Below are 17,189 nucleotides of genomic sequence, written 5' to 3'. Positions count from 1 at the left end.
AAGATGCTGAATGCCTGATGACCTTGGTGCCATGCATAATGATGCATGCTCACGGTTTATTTTTGGAACACAATGATCCACATAATTAACTTTATAGTACAATGAATTGTGTTTCCATCATCATGGCAGTTGCCTGGAGTTTGTTTTTCTTATAAATGATTAACAAGGTTCAGTTAGTCATATGTGGCTCCAATTATATTTAGACAACAATGCGGCTACTGCCAGTAAACGTCTGCATGAACAATTTACATGGCCACTTAATTATTTAGAGGTGCAAACTAATGATTAGTATGTAATTGATTAATTTGCTGTTATCTTTCAAATTAATTGATCACTCTTTATGTTTCCAGAATGACAGACAATTGTGAAAAATTGCCCCTTATCTATTTCAGAGCCCAAGGTGAAGCATTAGCATTTTTTGTTTTTGACCAGTAAAGTAAAAAAAAAACAAAAAAACATACTCGCATCTGCTGTAAGGACGTTGGAACTTTGAAGTGACTCGAATGATTAAACAATTATCAAAATAGTTACTGATTAATTTTCTGTCAGCTGGCTACTAGATTAATCAAGTGATCGTTTCAGCGCCAGTATTAATTAAATTTCTCTCAGATGACCCCGTGTTCAAGACTGAACAATTTGTTTTGATTGTTTTAAGAGTCTTGAGTCTAGAGTTGGATTGTTGCTCCATGGCAACGCAGCATGGCTTGAGACGAGCATATAGAGTCCACTGGTGGTTCACACTAAAGTTTCAACATATTCTGTTACGTCGTGTGCTATATTTGACTAATGTTTCCTCGGGATCTCATTGATTGTGCTCTTGTGCTCGTGGGGTCCTTCGCGGACAGTCATGCACAGTTGTGTGACCTTCTGAATTGTACATTAGAGGACGTGGCAGAACATGGTTTAAACCTGCACACAAGGTCCTGCAAATTATCGACTGCAAGAGGAAAGTACGTGCGAGCGTATCTGTCCTACGGCGAGCGTGGGATGCGTTGGACGCGGAGGGCTTCAGTAACAGCATCTTGGCGACCATCCCCAGATCACATACTGTGGTGCTGCTGTGTTCAGTCTTATCAGTGAACATGTGCGCTTTGGTGGTGGACCTGTGATGCTGCGGGGAGGCTCATCCCGGGTCGATGCTCGGCTTCACGTGGCCGCAGCAGGTCCTGCACGACCGAGGATCGGATGCCGCTAACTGGCCGCCCTGTTTCCACGTCCTCAATCCACTTAGGCACCTATGGGATGTACGCATGGGTGCAGTGCCTCTACAGCCTGTCCAGCAGCTCGCTGATTGCATGATCCATGTCAGGGAGGAAATCCTCTAGGACACCACCCTCTGGTTTCCAGGAGCAGGTCCAGACGGAGCTGAATGGGGATACGTCGGTCATTAATAAGGAATAATTGGTTTATGAGGAACCAGTGAGACCGAAGATGAGGAAGTCAAACATCTACCCGTTTTATCACGCGTCCTGCTGATGTCCTCCTCCTTTTGTTGTCACATTGATCACAATGACCGTGTATCCACAGAGAAAGGTTCCAACCCGATTAGCTGCATTGTTTTTCAGCTATAGTCAGAGTGTGTGTAAGTGTAATGTGTATCTTTAAGGGACTGTCATCAAAAGCCATTACTAAGATGGGGGTCAACATTTGGTTCCATGTGAGAGAACATCAACTTATTGAAAAGGCTGCCACTGAAGCAGCCGAGGCAGGACAGATTATTTACTATAAAGTTTTTCTCGCTTGCTATTAGGGTTAAGCTACTTGTCCGGTGCTTGTCCTGTGCAACATGTGTCCTTCAGCTGTACTGACTTTATCCCCATCCCCTACTTGGCTTTAGTCCTATTGATATGTGTAAACTATTGGACTTGGTTCACAGATTTATTTCACTGCCTCTATTTCACCCATTGATTTTTTTTTCTTCTTGAAAAGCTTGAGCTGTTAAAACCACGACTCGCTGTTTTTTTTGTCCAGGTTCACACAAATGTAAGAGAGTGAACTTTACTTCACTTTGATGCGCACACGCACGCGGACACAACAAGGCTGGAGGACCCTCAACCTGGTGCAAATGCAGAGACAGAGGGCAGTAGAGACCCAAAATAGACGGAGAGGCTCTGTGCAGGAAAGCAGGGAGTCTGATCCCAAATATAGCTGTTGAAATTGACTGCGGGGTCCCGACCCTGGATCCTTTAACAGGAGGCGTCAGGGCCACGCGGCTGCGCAGATCAGGATCAGTTCATCGAGGTACACACCGTTTCCCCATGTTTCCCATTCAATTCCACATTTAATCAGAAGGATTTACTGTATGATAAAAGTAATCAACTCTCTGAAAGGCTTGAGGGAGGAGGGAGGTTTGCATTAATGGCATTAGTTTGCGTTACGGACGAGGGGTCCCGGTAAGTTTGGTGAGTTTCTCTGTGCCTTTCACAACAAGAGCGCCCGGCAACTTTGGAGCTTTTTGTCGGACATGAGCGGGGTGCAGATACGTGGCGTTAATCCAAAAAGCGGTATGGATTTTTACTGTTTTTGTTTAGCGTTTCAATGCACGACTGGCTCGTGTCAAAACGAGATTAATTTCAGCGTTCTGCATACTAAATAGACCTCTGCAGCGACGCCGCGGCATGCTGTGTCTCATAACCCCGGAGTCAGTTTTAGATATCCAGTCATGTTCACAATATATCGTCTAGGAAACTTGTTAAATGTTCATAACGTGCTCGCTCGAATGTCCCGGGTTTGGCCACAAGCAAGCATCTAATTAGCATAATATTCAAATTCCCGAAAAGCTCTTAAGAGCACTTCTGGCATTGTCCATTTCTCTTATTTGCCTCTTATTGCTGTAACGTTTGCTTAATGCCCGGCCTGCGCCTAGCAATCGCATGCTGTGCTCATTGTGAATGCAGTGTGAATGTGCTGTTTGGGTATGGGCCCATGCATCTCCAGGGCACTATAATCAGCTCTAAGCTGCTTCTATCAATCTTCATAACTGTAGTGGGCTGAGGAGGGGAAGCGCAGCTAATCAGCTCTAACTGTGGCCCCATGTTCAGCGTGACTGTCGCCGTTATGGCGAGGCCATATGCAGACGGGGGCCCTTGCACGCGTGCGCCTCGCTCGCATCTCGCCGGCGAAAGCCGGGTTTTGAAAGGGGCCCGTGACTTTCGCAGAATAGCTGTTAGTGTAGGTTAATATAGGAGTGGTGGCCCTGCAGCGGTGGCAATCACAGCTCTGATCAGAGCCAGGCTTCAAAGACGTCTGCGCCGGTTGAACCCAGAGTTGTCATTAGCTTCTGCCCTGCGCTTGACAGCCCTTTCCCACCCCCCAACTCCTTCTTCCTGTCTCTCTCATACGGCGCTGGGCTTCTGTCCTTGTTCGAGTGGCTACTGTAATCCTGGGCCTGGGTGCTTGGGCCTGTCACTACACATTTGCACTAAGCATCTTTCCTTCTCTCATCTCCTTTGCCCTAATTGTATTGTAATAAGCAATTACAGATCTATTTATGCACACTAGAGCCGAGATTGGACCACTTTTTAAAAGGGCATACAGGGAGTGGAAGTGGACCAAGCAGTGCCCCCTCGTCCCCAACCTGACGCCGCCGCCGCTGCTCGGCCTCCTCTGTCGCCTCTCGCTAATGATCTAATCCCACTTTACCGCCTTGTGCTTCTCTTCTGTTTTCCATCCCGTGAAGAACGCCCTCCAAAGTAGAAGTGATTGTGCTGCTGTTTGTTGTTTATTGGCTATGTTTTCTCTTTGTGAGTCAGCTCTAGTGATGCAAATGAGCAGAGGCAGTGTTTACCTGGACTGGCCATGTTTTCCCTGTGTGCCTGCGTGTGTGTGTGTGTGTGTGTGTGTGTGTGTGTGTGTGTGTGTGTGTGTGTGTGTGTGTGTGTGTGTGTGCGTGCTCGCGGACGCGTGAGCTGTGCCTGCACATCGTCTACGGCTTTGATCATAGCACATTGCATTGACAGATGCTCTCTGGTGCTTTCTGGTTGCTTATGAACGAGACCACAGAGGGGATCTGAATGCCAGTAATTATATCCCCTTGCTAGAGTGATAACAATTGTGGCTTAAACAACAAAGTGTGATGGCTTTTTTTTCTATCTGTCCCATTATTTTTAGGTATGAGAAATGACACCGAAATCCCCCGTCTGCTTCCTCCCTGTCTGGGGCTCTGTGTTTACACCTGTTTGTGTGAGAGGTGAGGGCCACGAGAAAGGCTTACACCTTGTAATCATAGCTGGATGTGTGATCTCAGCGACCTGCCTCAGAACTGGCTCAGAGGATAGTGCGTGTGGAGGAGTGTTGGGTTGGGTGTTGGTAACCCTTGGGCGTATAAAAAGGGTATATACATAGGGCACCGTAGACTCATGACCTGCAACCATCAAAATGACCTTTGTTCATCCATAGCTTGGACCGCATTTAAAGAAATTCCTGTCTCTGAAATAATATTTCCAATAATGGGCCATTGAGTTTTTTTCCATTTACGAGTCAGTTCAAACTTAAGTCCGATTGGAGAGTTGTGCTGAGTTTAAAAAAAACAGGGAAACATGTCTCAGGCCACAGTCATCGCTGATGTGAAGCCATAAAACCCAGGACTAATTGATCTATTTGCACTTTTCTACTTCCTTCCTCTTGGTATCAATGGATGCAGTTTAATGCTTCCAGTAAAACTTATTGTCTGAGTGCAGTATAAATCTCGTGTAGCCTATGACATCATCATTAAAAAGTATCAGTGGCAAAACCAATTAATTCAGACTTTTTTCCTACTATTATTGTAGATATATTTACTGCTCTGACTGACCGATAGCTGCTTTTTAATAACTTCCCATGACAACATGAAGATATAAAAATGTGAAACTAATATTAATCTATGAAGATTAATTAATCTATAAACACTGTTTCTCACATGACTCATTTTATTGGCTCCCATTATTCTAGCGTCCACATCCCTGTTGTAAGGTCTGTCTTAGGTGACTGTATTGAGGTTTATGGACAAAGCCATGAGTCGTAAGCACTGTCAGGATGCATGTGACTGGTTTCTCCATGTGGACGCTTGTTATACACAGCAGCAGCGCAGCAGCGACTATCTCAAGGCTCATTATTAATGCAGAGCTCTGAAAAAGATAAATGTTGTCAGTGAGAGTTGTGCGTTTATTAAAATCAAGATGGTAGAAATGCCATTATGGCTCCATTATGACTCACGAAATTAAGCCAGCTTGTTCCCAATTTCTGCTAATATTCATTACCACAGCGAGGCGTCATTAGATAGCTTATGTGGCTCTTCCTGATGACCTCAGAAGAGGCCATGCTGTCCTTAGAGGTTCATGCTTTGGCATTTTCTCCTGTTTCTGCTGCTAACAGGCGTCATGAAGAGTGCACCAGACACTCTCACATTTCTCCCTGCCTCTCTGTACGTTCCTGCAGCATGCTTTCTATTATCATGGTAATGCACCAGGCCGTAATTGTTGCAGCCTTTAACGCTCACAGCCTCACATGCACTCAAGAAATTATAACAGCGTCCATGTGCAAGCACACATGCACACACTCATAACTCTACTTACTGCCTCTTAGGGATGTGCAAAAATAACCGAATGCTCAAAAATTGGGTTAAAGTAAAAACTGGGTTGAAGAATGGTCCATTTTTTGCATCCATCAACTCGAATTGAAATAGTGTTGAACCAGACTTTTAACGTGCTACAAATGATCAGAACTAATGTTGCTGTAAATGTAGTGTGGGGAATTTCCTGTTCCCCCATCGGTTATTATTGTGTGTGATTTGGTTAAAAGGGAAATGCATTTGTTAAAATGTAAAATGATCTGTGTCAAATTAAATGCAATTCCAAAGTCATTTCATCCAATCACCTCAGTGTCACTGCGCTCGCTTTATATTTACATGGAAAATAACTGCACTTCTTTAAGTAGTCTGTAAATAACTGATAAGATGAGACAGTCATTAAAAGTCTTTGGCTCCCAGTACCTCTAACAATGGCAGCACCAAACAGTGAACCAACAGGCATAGAGCTATGAGGCTTAATGTCTGTTGTCACCATGGAGAGAAAAATAGAGAAAGTAATTATGTTGTACCAGCACTCAAGCAATCCCATCAGCTATTGGGCAGACATGTCAAAGTATAAAGACAAAGCTGAAAACTTGAGTGGTTGCAGCCTGATGGAACAAGGTCGAAAAATGATCGGGGGAATGTGTGGCCCAGAAGAGAAGCAGGACAAGCAGCTGATGTAAAGAGGCAGGCAGAAACAAACGCAGACTTGCGTTTTTTTTTCTCCACCTAGATTGGCAAGGATAAATGTGAGTGATGCTGATAAATAGTTGCAAAGCCAGTTTATCTGCAGCTGTCTGGCTTGGGGTTGCCGGTGGCAGCATCCAAGGCTGATAACCCCTGAGGCCCGAGGCATCATGTTTGGAGGAGGAGGAGGAGGAGGAGGAGGAGGATGCAGCTGCTGGGTCTCGGCCAATGTGTAGCATGTCCACAAGTAGTCACACGTCGCAAAGTGAGAAGGAAACAAACACCCCCCCCCCCGCGCTCCAGGAATCTTACTGCACAGTATGAAATTAAAAACGGACACGGGGGAGAGGCCCGAGTTAAAAACATCGCCCCGTATCCTGACAGTGGCCTCGCCTCGTGTGGTGTCGCCGGACGGGGCTGAGCCGGAGCTCCACTCCGCCGGCCCCAGGTGTGCGTCATTAGCCGCGCATCCGCTTGCTCATCGCCTTGGTAACGTTGCATTTGAACTCACGTTTAGCACATACCATAATATTAGTTTGCCGGGGTTCGAAATGTGTGGTGTTCTGACGCGCCCGCAGCAGCAGCATCCCAATGAATAGTCAACAACACAACGTATGGTTTAACCCAGTGCTTGTGAAGGCTTTTGTGCCTCTATTGGTCAAATCTGTACATAAGCACCACAACAGCTGTGCATATTCAAGGCCCTGCACCTTTTTATGAGCCTGATGAAACACTAAGTGAAATGTGTTTCTCTGGTCAGTGTAATAAAACATTCTTGATTACACTTTATTGCCTCAGTGCGGAGTGTAACCCAAACTACACATTCATACTGGCGTTGCCAGCACCTCCACCCCTCAACAACACTTTCTTCCTCTTTCCGCTGTTAAATTACTGTTATAAGACACCGTAAAAGCAGACCTCTGCACCATAAAACAGTTTCCTTATTCATAAAAGCGCATTTAGGGGGACGTCTTCCTCCGCCGCTCCGCGCCTGCTTCATAAGGAAAAGTTGGCTTAATTGAATTCTGTGGTAAAACAATATAACATAATCGAAAAACACAAGCGCTGTAACGAGAGCGGGCCACGCGTGGGAGGCTGCGAGCGTCGTACTGCGCGAGCCGGGGATGCGCTGGGAGACTGCGCCGCACCTGGAAAGCACTTGACAGATGGTTGCTTCAGCTCCAGCTGAATGCGGCTTCTTTTTCTCCCCGCGTTAAGCCTCTTTTCATAGATCTAAAGTGTTTTGGTCAGCGTTTTGATCAAGGTAGACTCTTTCAACCCTCTTCAGTGTTTGCCGCGCACCTCCAGAGTATGTTTATGCTGCCTCCATCACTTTATTGTTTGATTGATTCTGGCGGCTAGATGCTGATGAGAGCTGCGGCTTCCCGCGCTGCCTCTTTGTGGTCGTCGCTGGGACCAAGGAGTCTTTCACTGTATATGAGCAGACAAAGAGCAGCGGATGAGCCGACGCGCGGCCTTAGCGTTAGCGTTAGCCATGCTAATCGCTAATCCTAATTTTTATGAGCCCCTGTGTGAAAATGATGATTTCCTGAATGCTATTAAAGCTGATTTTTTATTCATTGAAGTTTGGAGTAGATGATGACGAGCGATTAGTTTGTACAGTTTTATAATTTTAACTGTACAAGCACGAGTCAGGTCACGAAACAGTTTCCACGTGACCTTCTGGGGGAATAATTAAATACTTTACTGTTTAAATACTGTTTTTTGAGATGCTTGCTGGTTAATGGTAACTGGTTAATTTCTAACACATACATCTGACGCTGAATGGAATTGTTTCTGTAGTTCCCTGAGAATTTGTTCTCCTAAATTTAGCGCCCGCTCTCTGCAGCAGATGTTGGTGCCCTTTTTGATGCCGTGGGTAATAATCCTTAATATTCTTGTAGTTTGAAAGTAAATGAGGCTTTAATGCACTCTGATTCCATCTTCCAGCACTCATTAATTGTTTTTGAAAGTCCATAAATTATTGCTGTTGTGTGTGTGTGTGTGTGTGTGTGTGTGTTTTTTTTTTTTTAGTTTTTCAAAGATAAACAGGAACTTTTAAGGATGAAATGGAGGTTTTTAATTCATTGACAGCCTGTTTTGATTAGCGCTTCCATTTGAAATGTCATTTTGGGAGAAAATTCACAGCGTTTTATTTGATTTTTTTTTCCTGAGTGCATTTATTTTCCTGGCACAACATTCAGCATTCGTGACCTTGCTTGTTACTAACACTATCATGCTAAGTGTTTCTGAAACTCCGTCGTGTAAATGCGTTCTTTACTGTTTAGCAGCAGTCGTCGCTGCTTTAGTGTGTGTCTTCTCCAGGTGTGTTTGAAGCCTCATTAAAGGTGCTGTGCAGTGCGTTCGACGCCTCATCACTAATCGCCTCCTCTCACCCTTTTCTCTCCAGATGGTCACAAGAACAAAGAAAATATTTGTGGGTGGCTTGTCAGCCAATACAGTAGTGGAAGACGTCAAGCAGTATTTTGAACAATTTGGGAAGGTAAGACTTTCCTTTTTAGCCTTTTTACCCATTTATCTTGTTCCATCCCATTGCAAACTGTGTTTGTTGGATCGTAATAGCTTATTTCCAATTTTTATATCATCTCCATCATCATCGTGACCGTACTATACAAGATGCTAATTTCATAATTTGGTTTACGAAAGCCTGCATCCATGCTGTGCAGCCCCTTCTGTCTCTGGGGGTTAAACCACATGGCCTGAGCTCCCGGTTACGGCGGCCGCATCGTGGACTTGCTGCAGGCAGCCTCAGCTCTGCTGGTGTCCAACGGCAATGCAGAAGCGTTTCTGCTAAGCTAAGGCTGGATCTATGGCAGTAGCTTCCCACAGCCCACAGTTTCTGATCAACAACATGCATTTTGTTTACAGAGCAAATGAGCAATGACCCCCTGCTGCCGTGACTAAACCTCTTTACAAAAACCCCCACCGTGGTTTTCCCTTATCTGCTATGGTGTAATATTAAAATCAAATACAACTTGGTATTCGAAATTCAAGCTCTCGAATGTTGACAGGTTTATTTCCAGTATAATCTGCCAGTTTCATTTCACATATTCAGCTGTTTGTCGGTATCTGCTCCAGCAGTGTGTGCAGTGTTCTAATGACCAATACCCTTAGCTGAGTGAGGCACATACGCATCCTTTTTATACAAGGACACGCGTCCTACGCACGCGGGCGCGTGCGCACACACACACACACACACACACACACACACACACACACACACACACACACACACACACACACACACACACACACACACACACACACACACACACAAACCGGCTTTGATACAGTGGCAGCATTTCACAGATAATTTCCTCACACCGAGCGCAGATCCATTTCCCTCATGTCATATTCTGCATCAGTCAAGGTCACCTTGGGCTGATACAGTCCCTGTAACATCAGCACTTGACCTTGAGTTTAAACAATTTCACTGAGGATGGATTTTTCATGGTCGCATAATGCACCGTGTCCTAAAGGAGACAAAGGAGCTGTTACAGATTAATAGAAACATTTCATTCAGAGACAAGATGCAGCTAATTCTCCCAAATAAAGCCCAGTGTTCTGCAGCTTCTTTTTACTCTAAGTCCACAAGGTGAAGGACTTTGTTTTGCTCTTTTCCCTTGGAAATGGCATTGAAGACCTCAACATGGCCTGTCGTTTCAAATAAAGATGCCTTATTTGCACAATAGAACGCAGCGAGCAAATATTCAGCACGACTTTGCAATCAATGGATCTGAGAAAGGACTCGAAATGATTTTCAACTTGATTGAATGACATAATTGACTTGATTATACAAAGTTTTTTCCCCCCTTGAGGAATCCTCAAATGCTTAGGAGGAAACAAACAAATCAGACTGATTGAGCAAGATCTTGTGCATGTTTCTGTGTGTGCTTTTATAGCCTACTTGTGCATGCTTGAATGTGTCTGCAGTACTGCTCTCGCCATGCGTGAGTGTGCCGGCGATTAAGTGCATTTATGTGGGTGCGTGATTAGCGGGTCGGTGGGTGCGCGCGCGTGCAGGTATGAGTGTCTTTGGCAGAAGAAGCAAATCAGAGTGGATATTGTGACCTATGGCAGACAAGACAGAGACCAGAAGAAGTGCCTTTCTGTGTGTCCCTTCCTTCTGTCTTACACATTCCAGGATTTATTAAATGACCTGCCTGTCGGTGCAACCTAGCATTATCGCCACATACACACTGCTCTTAGGACTTATCCACAGAATGGAAAACTAATTAATTCACTTTCCCCTCCATAGAATCTGTTGGCAGTATGTGTGTCAGTCATCAGCTTGTGTTCCTGTCTCTCTCGACCTATGTGCATGTCAAGGGGGACATTAGCCAGCGTGGTGGCAGGGCAGCTAGTCATTTATATTTCTGGCAAGTATGTTTTGAAGCACTTATCAATCATGACGCAACTACAGCTTAAGGCACCGGCGAATGTTCCTCCTCACTGGGACCAAGTCATTTCCCTGATATTATTAAGCAAATAGTGCATTTGTGTGCCCGTGTGCCAGGCAGCGTAGGCCAATTAGCAGGATGCGGTCTACAGAGATGCGGTGGAGGGGAAACAGCTGGTGTGGCCACAACTGGGTCACAGGTTCTGCTGTAACCTCCGCACCCCCCCTCTCTCCCACATCAGTACCCCCCACCTTCCCTCTGCTGTCAGGGGGAGAGGTGGCATTTGTTATGGTGAGGAGCTGACAGCTCTCATGCACATCAGTCTCACTGCCACTATCCCAGCCGTCACCATTAGGAAAGAGCACATGCCCGAGCTTGGCACAACTTCAGAGGCGCTGCTGCACAGTCGCAGCCACTTTTTTTTGTCACCTACAGTACACACTTAATGTGTGCATTTGAAGTGATTGTGACAGTCGGTTGAATGGAACTGAAGTGTGGCTGTGTTTGACTGATTCTAATACACCTCGGATGGATCCCATTACCTTCCTAATAGTAGCCACATCCTGCCTTCCTTTTTTTTTTTTATTCCTCAGGCAGCACACTGCACCAAAGATGAGACAATCTTATCAGTGCTGCCTGGCCTCTCTTTATATTCAAGGACTCTTAACTGGAGGCTGCTGCTATTTCTGTTTTGAAAAAGTCAAATTAACCAGGATAATGTTTTTGATATTGCGAAGTATTGTGCAGACTTATAAATTGTGTGAAAAGACAATTTTACCCTTAATATTAATATGTCATTAATATTATTATTGCACAGCCATTCACTTTTGTATATTCTTTATACACTTTTATCTTCTTCTTGGTATGGATGATAGAGCAGAAAAATATTTAGAGACTTTGTACCCTTTAAAGGTCAAAGGTCAGAAGCAGCTCACAGCAGCAGTGGCTTGTGTGTGCACTAGATTTAAATAGAGCAAATGAAACCGTTAGAAGGATGTGGGTTCATCTAAGCATTTACAGCTCATTCAATATTTCATGTATGTTGACATAAATACCTTCTGTTTGACAGCAACGAAACACCTTCCGCTGAGACAGGGAACTGATTAAAGACGGGAGTTGGTGTGATGACACTTTTTAAATTTGACCGTGGTGTAACAGCGGAGCCCTGTCTGGGCATGAAGGCAGCTCTCCCCACAGTTAAAGGCATAATTAGCTGGGGTAGCTAATGCTTCCTCATTGGTTTATTGTAATCGGCTTTGAGTGCATCTCATAGTGGCCTTACAGTATTTGGCCTAAGCTGAAACAACTCCTGCTCACCGGCTCACTTTTTGCACTCCTGTCCACCGGCTCGGCTTTGCAGACCTGAAGCTGACTTTTAGTTTTGTCAGAGGTACTTGCTTCCGTGTCACTGAGCTGCCACAATCACCCCTTTATGTCCAGGCTGTCCTGGTTCTCATGCTCCACTGGTCTAGAGCCAGATTCTGGAGGTGGAGCTGAGCGAGAGGAGGAGGAGCAGCTTAACCAGTTCACTGCCAATGCGCTCAGGAGGGATAAAGGTAGACACACTAAGGTCACTATGTCCCAAGACCTACTGTAAGATGAGAAAATGGTCTTATAGTTAAGGAGTCATTTGAGGGTTGCAGCTGTATGAGTGATGACACCTATTGCAAGACATGATGAATGGAAAGAGACCATTGTCCCCTCGCAGCTGAGGCAGCTGCATGTTGTTGTGTGTCACCTCAGGCCAGGGAAGCATCTGCATACCTCTCTCATTCTTGCACTGAGAAGAAGCAGATGAGGGGAGGAACTGAAATTATAAAAGCACCAGAGAAAGATTCCTTGGCCTATTGCATGAAATTTGTTCTGGGGCTCTGGTAATCTAATACCACGGCTGACATTTTGCACGCCCTTAGATTCTGTAAATGGCAGAAAAATAACTGTGTGTGACGATTTGCAAAGACTATGAATCTATTGTGCATACCTGCCCGAGTGCTAAGGCCCGTAAGAAATTTCAGGCATTCCATTAAAGCGCAGGACTGGTGAATATTGACAAAATCAATAACAAGCGTTGTTATAGAAACAGTTTTATTTGTTTCAAATTAAAACTCTTCCTTTTAGTATTTCAGAAATGTTGCACAGATTTTCATTATTTTGTCATTAAGTTTTATTGTCTCCTATCAAACCTTTATATTATCATCCTTCACAAAGTGCATCTAATTCAATAATAAATTGCCCATAACCGTTGATGTGACATTGATCTAATCGTCCCTTTGTTATCGGTGGGGGTTTGCTTTTTTGCAAAATTAAAATTATACCTAGGGTGACAATGCAATTACGCTTTTACAACGGCACATACAGCGCACGGGCCTCGGATGATGTAAAGGTGCACATTACAGGCGCCTTTGAGCTGGACTGATGGAAGGTGTGGAAAACCGAAGCAGAGAATAGCAACATGTTCACCGGCCCAAAATAGCAAACATGAATGAATGATTAATGCAGGAAAAAAAAATACTCTTTAGATGAGCAAAAGGAGCCTAATCAAAAGGCCACAGTCCTTCAGCTAGTGCAGGTGCACATTTGCATGCCATTTACATGGCGGCTCGCAGTGACCACTACTACTCCGTCGTCTTTGTGTCCATCATCCAGTGACATTCTGTGATTGTTTCCTCTCTGCTGAGACTCACCCAATCAGCTGAGGATATAGTCTGGTTCCAGTGATTATATAGAGTGATCAGAGCAGCGATGATGGAGCATGTGCCTAGCGGTGGAGATTTAGCCGGGGGCTTCAATCTCATTGCAGTCACTTGTAGTTAGTGACTGAGGCTTGCAGTGAGAAGGGCAGAGCAATATAAATGAATTGGCTATGAATGTGGATACGGCCACGCTGCGGCGGGGACACGCAGGGGGAAAGGGCCAGTTAGACAAACTATTTCATATCCCCCTTGACCTTTATTTGCCCAGTGGCCCGGCAACATTTCCAATAGAGTGGCTTTTAAATGGCCGCTGAAGAATTGAGCCATAGTATTCGCATCAGTTTCCGTGTGTGCATGTGCGTCTTGGTACGAGAGCGAATGCACGTGTTAATGCAAGGATTACACCCCTTAAGAAAATATAATACAACTTTGAATATGGCTGAGCCTCGGAAATAACTGCGGTTTCACACGGCCCCCGTGAGGAGCTCGATGCTGAGCGGTATAGGCGGCTCACAAAGGGAGCTGTGGATCAGGGGAGATTGACACCTTTCTGTAGGTCTCTAGTCTCATCTCCCAGCTGTCCCTCCTGAAATGGCTCCCCCAGGATAAGCCGGGATTGGCTTGATTGTGTTATCGGCGACTGATCGGGTCATTGAATGATGGAATTTTGAGCCCCTGTTCTGCTTAAAGAATGAAATGTTTAAAGAAGATTGACTGTGATTGGATCAGATCCAGCACCTGCTCAAAGGGGTCGATCAGGTGAGCGCAGGAGGCAGCAATCTCTGCCGCGCTATTGTGACACGAATAGAGGGGGGAATTAATGTGTGTGTTGGGGTGAGGCGGTGGTGTGTGGATGGTAGTTGCGGGGGGGGAGGAGATGCCATTCAACTGGGAAGCGCTCGAAAAATGTCATCTGAGGAAGTGTCATGAGTAATTTGCAGCAGTCTCACCATCAGACTGGTGTGAAGGTGGACGCCTCCACCTCTACGCCTCCACCTCAGCCTTGCAAACTGCAATCTAGGACTCTGTGGGATAATACATCTGAGCTTCGAGGAAGGTTTTATTCTAGGTGGATAAATCTGATATTTTTATGGTTTCTGTGTTTTTGTTTTTTAGGAAAATGAAATAAAGGCTCTAGAATTTCATTAATAACTATTCAACCGTACAGGATTTAACCCCCTTCGCTCATATATATGTTACATAGGGATGCATTTCGACTTCAATTGTGTCTGAATAACAGGTGGGTAGACGGATTCCCGCTTTGGCTGGAGCACGAGTAGCGAAGACGAGGTCGACGGAGCCGCTGCCTGTGAGTGACAGACCCTGTGTGTCTGCATGTCACGGGCAAATGAGAAACAAAATGACCGTGTCAAATTTCAGCTCTCCTCTGATAGGCCGTTAAAGTGGACGCTTTTCATCCCAAATAACCGCTTTCGTCCCCTTCAGACTTTTGGTCTTAACAGGCGGCTCGAGACCCGGGAAGGTGCGAACTGCGACTGGGCCTCCCCTGCAAAACAGGCAGGTGCCGGAGTGCGGCTGGGAGGATGACACTGCACAGTACTTAGCGTACTGTACATCCACACGGGTGAAGGTGGAGGCCTCAAGAGTGAAGTGGTGACACTCGGTGTCACGCTGGAAGCGTTTTAAAGTAAACAGGGTAGAAAAACAGTCTGAGGCGCCAGGAGATGCGCTCGTCTCCAGCAGTGGATCCTTCAGCGTGATTTCATATACAGTACGTGTCGGGTGGAAAACAAGAGCTGTTCTGCTGTCGATTTGCAGTTAGGATAAATGTGGTGCGTGCACAAAACCAGCACAATAGCAGAAAGCCAAGAACGCACAATTTGCCACGAGTGCTCGCCGTAATTGACTGTCGTCCCACAACGCGGGGATGTGGAGCCAGCGTTCGCGAGGGCTGAAGGCTTCAAGTAGCCCATCGCCTGCGCTTCTTCAGCTTCATCTACTGCAGCGCCACCAGCTCCAAGTCGCACGAGTGCTCCAAATCACCCCACATGGGTTTACGCTGTGGTTTGATGTGACGGGCTGATGGCGCCTCTAAGGCTTGTACATAGATCACAGGCCTTAAGTTACACACTATTAAATGCACACGTTCCGAAGCGTTCACTTAAATTCAGTACAACTGTAAAATTCAACATTGTTAGTGACAGACTCATTACGTTCGCTAATATTTTGCTGGTGCAGAGTAAGTAGGCCAAACAAAACGGGGTAATTATTATGAAAGTGTGGCTTCAGCAGAACGTGTGGGCGCAGAGGTTGTGCTTTAGTCTCCAACCTGCTCAAGCGTCTTATCTTTTCTAGAGTTCTTTATCAGAACCGCCGTTAACTGGGCTCTATTCTCTCTATTGTTATGTTTCGCTGGCTCGTTCTGGAAACTTTGATGACCACACACTTAGGTACACCTAGGCTGCGCCGTGCTCCAAATTTAATTGCCGGCTTCGTTACATAATTAGAAAATGTTAGTTTTAGTGGAGAAGTTACAGCCTGATCTGTGTTTCACAGCCAGGGAGGCATAAAAGTCCATACACGGTTAATATACATTTGAAACCATGATTACTCAATTGTTAATTGACCACTGAGTGTGTGCCTGGCATTGCTGCTTGGCGTTAAACTAAATCCACTTCATCCTCTTATTTGCATGTGTTTTCATGTAATGGAACTGTTAAAGTCTTTATTCAAAGGCTACAATAAACCGAAGACATGCAGGTAATTAAAACTGCAATGCAACCAAGAAGTCAAGGAAAATAGAATAATAATATCATAAGTCAGTAAGAGAAAAAAGTCTGATTCAGTTTATAGAAATAAAGTTCAGATGTGACTTTATCATGTGGCTAAATAATTAAATAGTGTATGAGCAGTAATTAAATAAGAGTCAAAACCCGCCTTGTTTATTTCTGTAGCCACTTTTTCATGATCAGAGAAAAACAAAGGCAAAACTATGAACATGTATCACTTAGAATATTAAGCTGGAAACAGTCACACAACATAAAAATCATGCCAAGGACTCATGTAAAGATCCATTTACCGTAATGTCAACAGCCCTTGTTGTTTATGGAGGGCTACAATAATTACTTCAGCCGTTAAAACAGGCTGCACTTACTTTGCGAGGTTACGGTTGGGTTTAGAGTGATGCATCTTGTAATTGTGTTTTACGTCTGGGCTAATTTATAAGGTAATGCATTTCCATAAATGCTCTTAGCACCGCTGGACCGTCTGTGTGTCTGCATGACAGTCATTATGTTCTCCGCTGCTCCGCTGACCTCTGTGTTTGATTTACTGTGATTTCTGCGCCTCCTGTTTGTGTGCCTTCCTTAAAGCCTTGGAGGAAGAATAATGCCGCCAGCGAGGGGACGCGCGTGCGATGCTACAGAGTGACAACAGATCCCTATCTCAGCCGCCATGCCATGAATAATCTTTAGCTTATTTTCTGAAGTGGTATCTCAGGGTTCTGGTCGAATTGCCTAAAAGCTAAATAAGTCTGCTTGATTGAACTAATGGCACCGAGCCAAGATCTTGCACCCAGTCTTGTCTCTCGGCCTAATCTTTTGGTCACGGACACATTGACCAGGCTCACACACACACACACACACACACACACACACACACACACGCACACAGCTCCCTCCCAAGCCACTTCCTGATCAGGAAACTTTGAACCCAACATGTGGCGCATAAGTCCTATCCACAGGTAATTAGGTTTGATGGTTAGTTGAGCAGAAGCATGGATTTTATCCCTCTCTCCGTCTCGCCTCCTGGAGGGTTGCCTCGACTTGTTTTTGATAAGCCCACTGCCAGCCCAGCATCAGTCTCTGCAGCTGAAGTCAC

General features: G+C 45.2%; 1 protein-coding gene across 8 annotated transcripts in view; it reads left to right on the top strand.

The window, feature by feature from the left end:
• The window catches only part of msi2b (musashi RNA-binding protein 2b), a 172,348-nt gene that overhangs the window by 46,169 nt on the left and 108,990 nt on the right, over positions 1 to 17,189 (top strand). For all 8 annotated transcript variants that reach the window (XM_029173020.3, XM_029173019.3, XM_029173022.3 and 5 more), the window contains exon 6: positions 8,646 to 8,738. In XM_029173020.3, coding sequence (XP_029028853.1) covers positions 8,646 to 8,738 — 93 coding nt within the window. The remainder of the gene's footprint in view (positions 1 to 8,645; positions 8,739 to 17,189) is intronic.

This window comes from Betta splendens, chromosome 14, assembly GCF_900634795.4.
Source record: "Betta splendens chromosome 14, fBetSpl5.4, whole genome shotgun sequence".
Classification (NCBI taxonomy): Eukaryota; Metazoa; Chordata; class Actinopteri; order Anabantiformes; family Osphronemidae; genus Betta; species Betta splendens.
The sequence above is the reverse complement of the archived record's forward strand: the minus strand, read 5'-3'. Positions and strand labels throughout refer to the sequence as shown.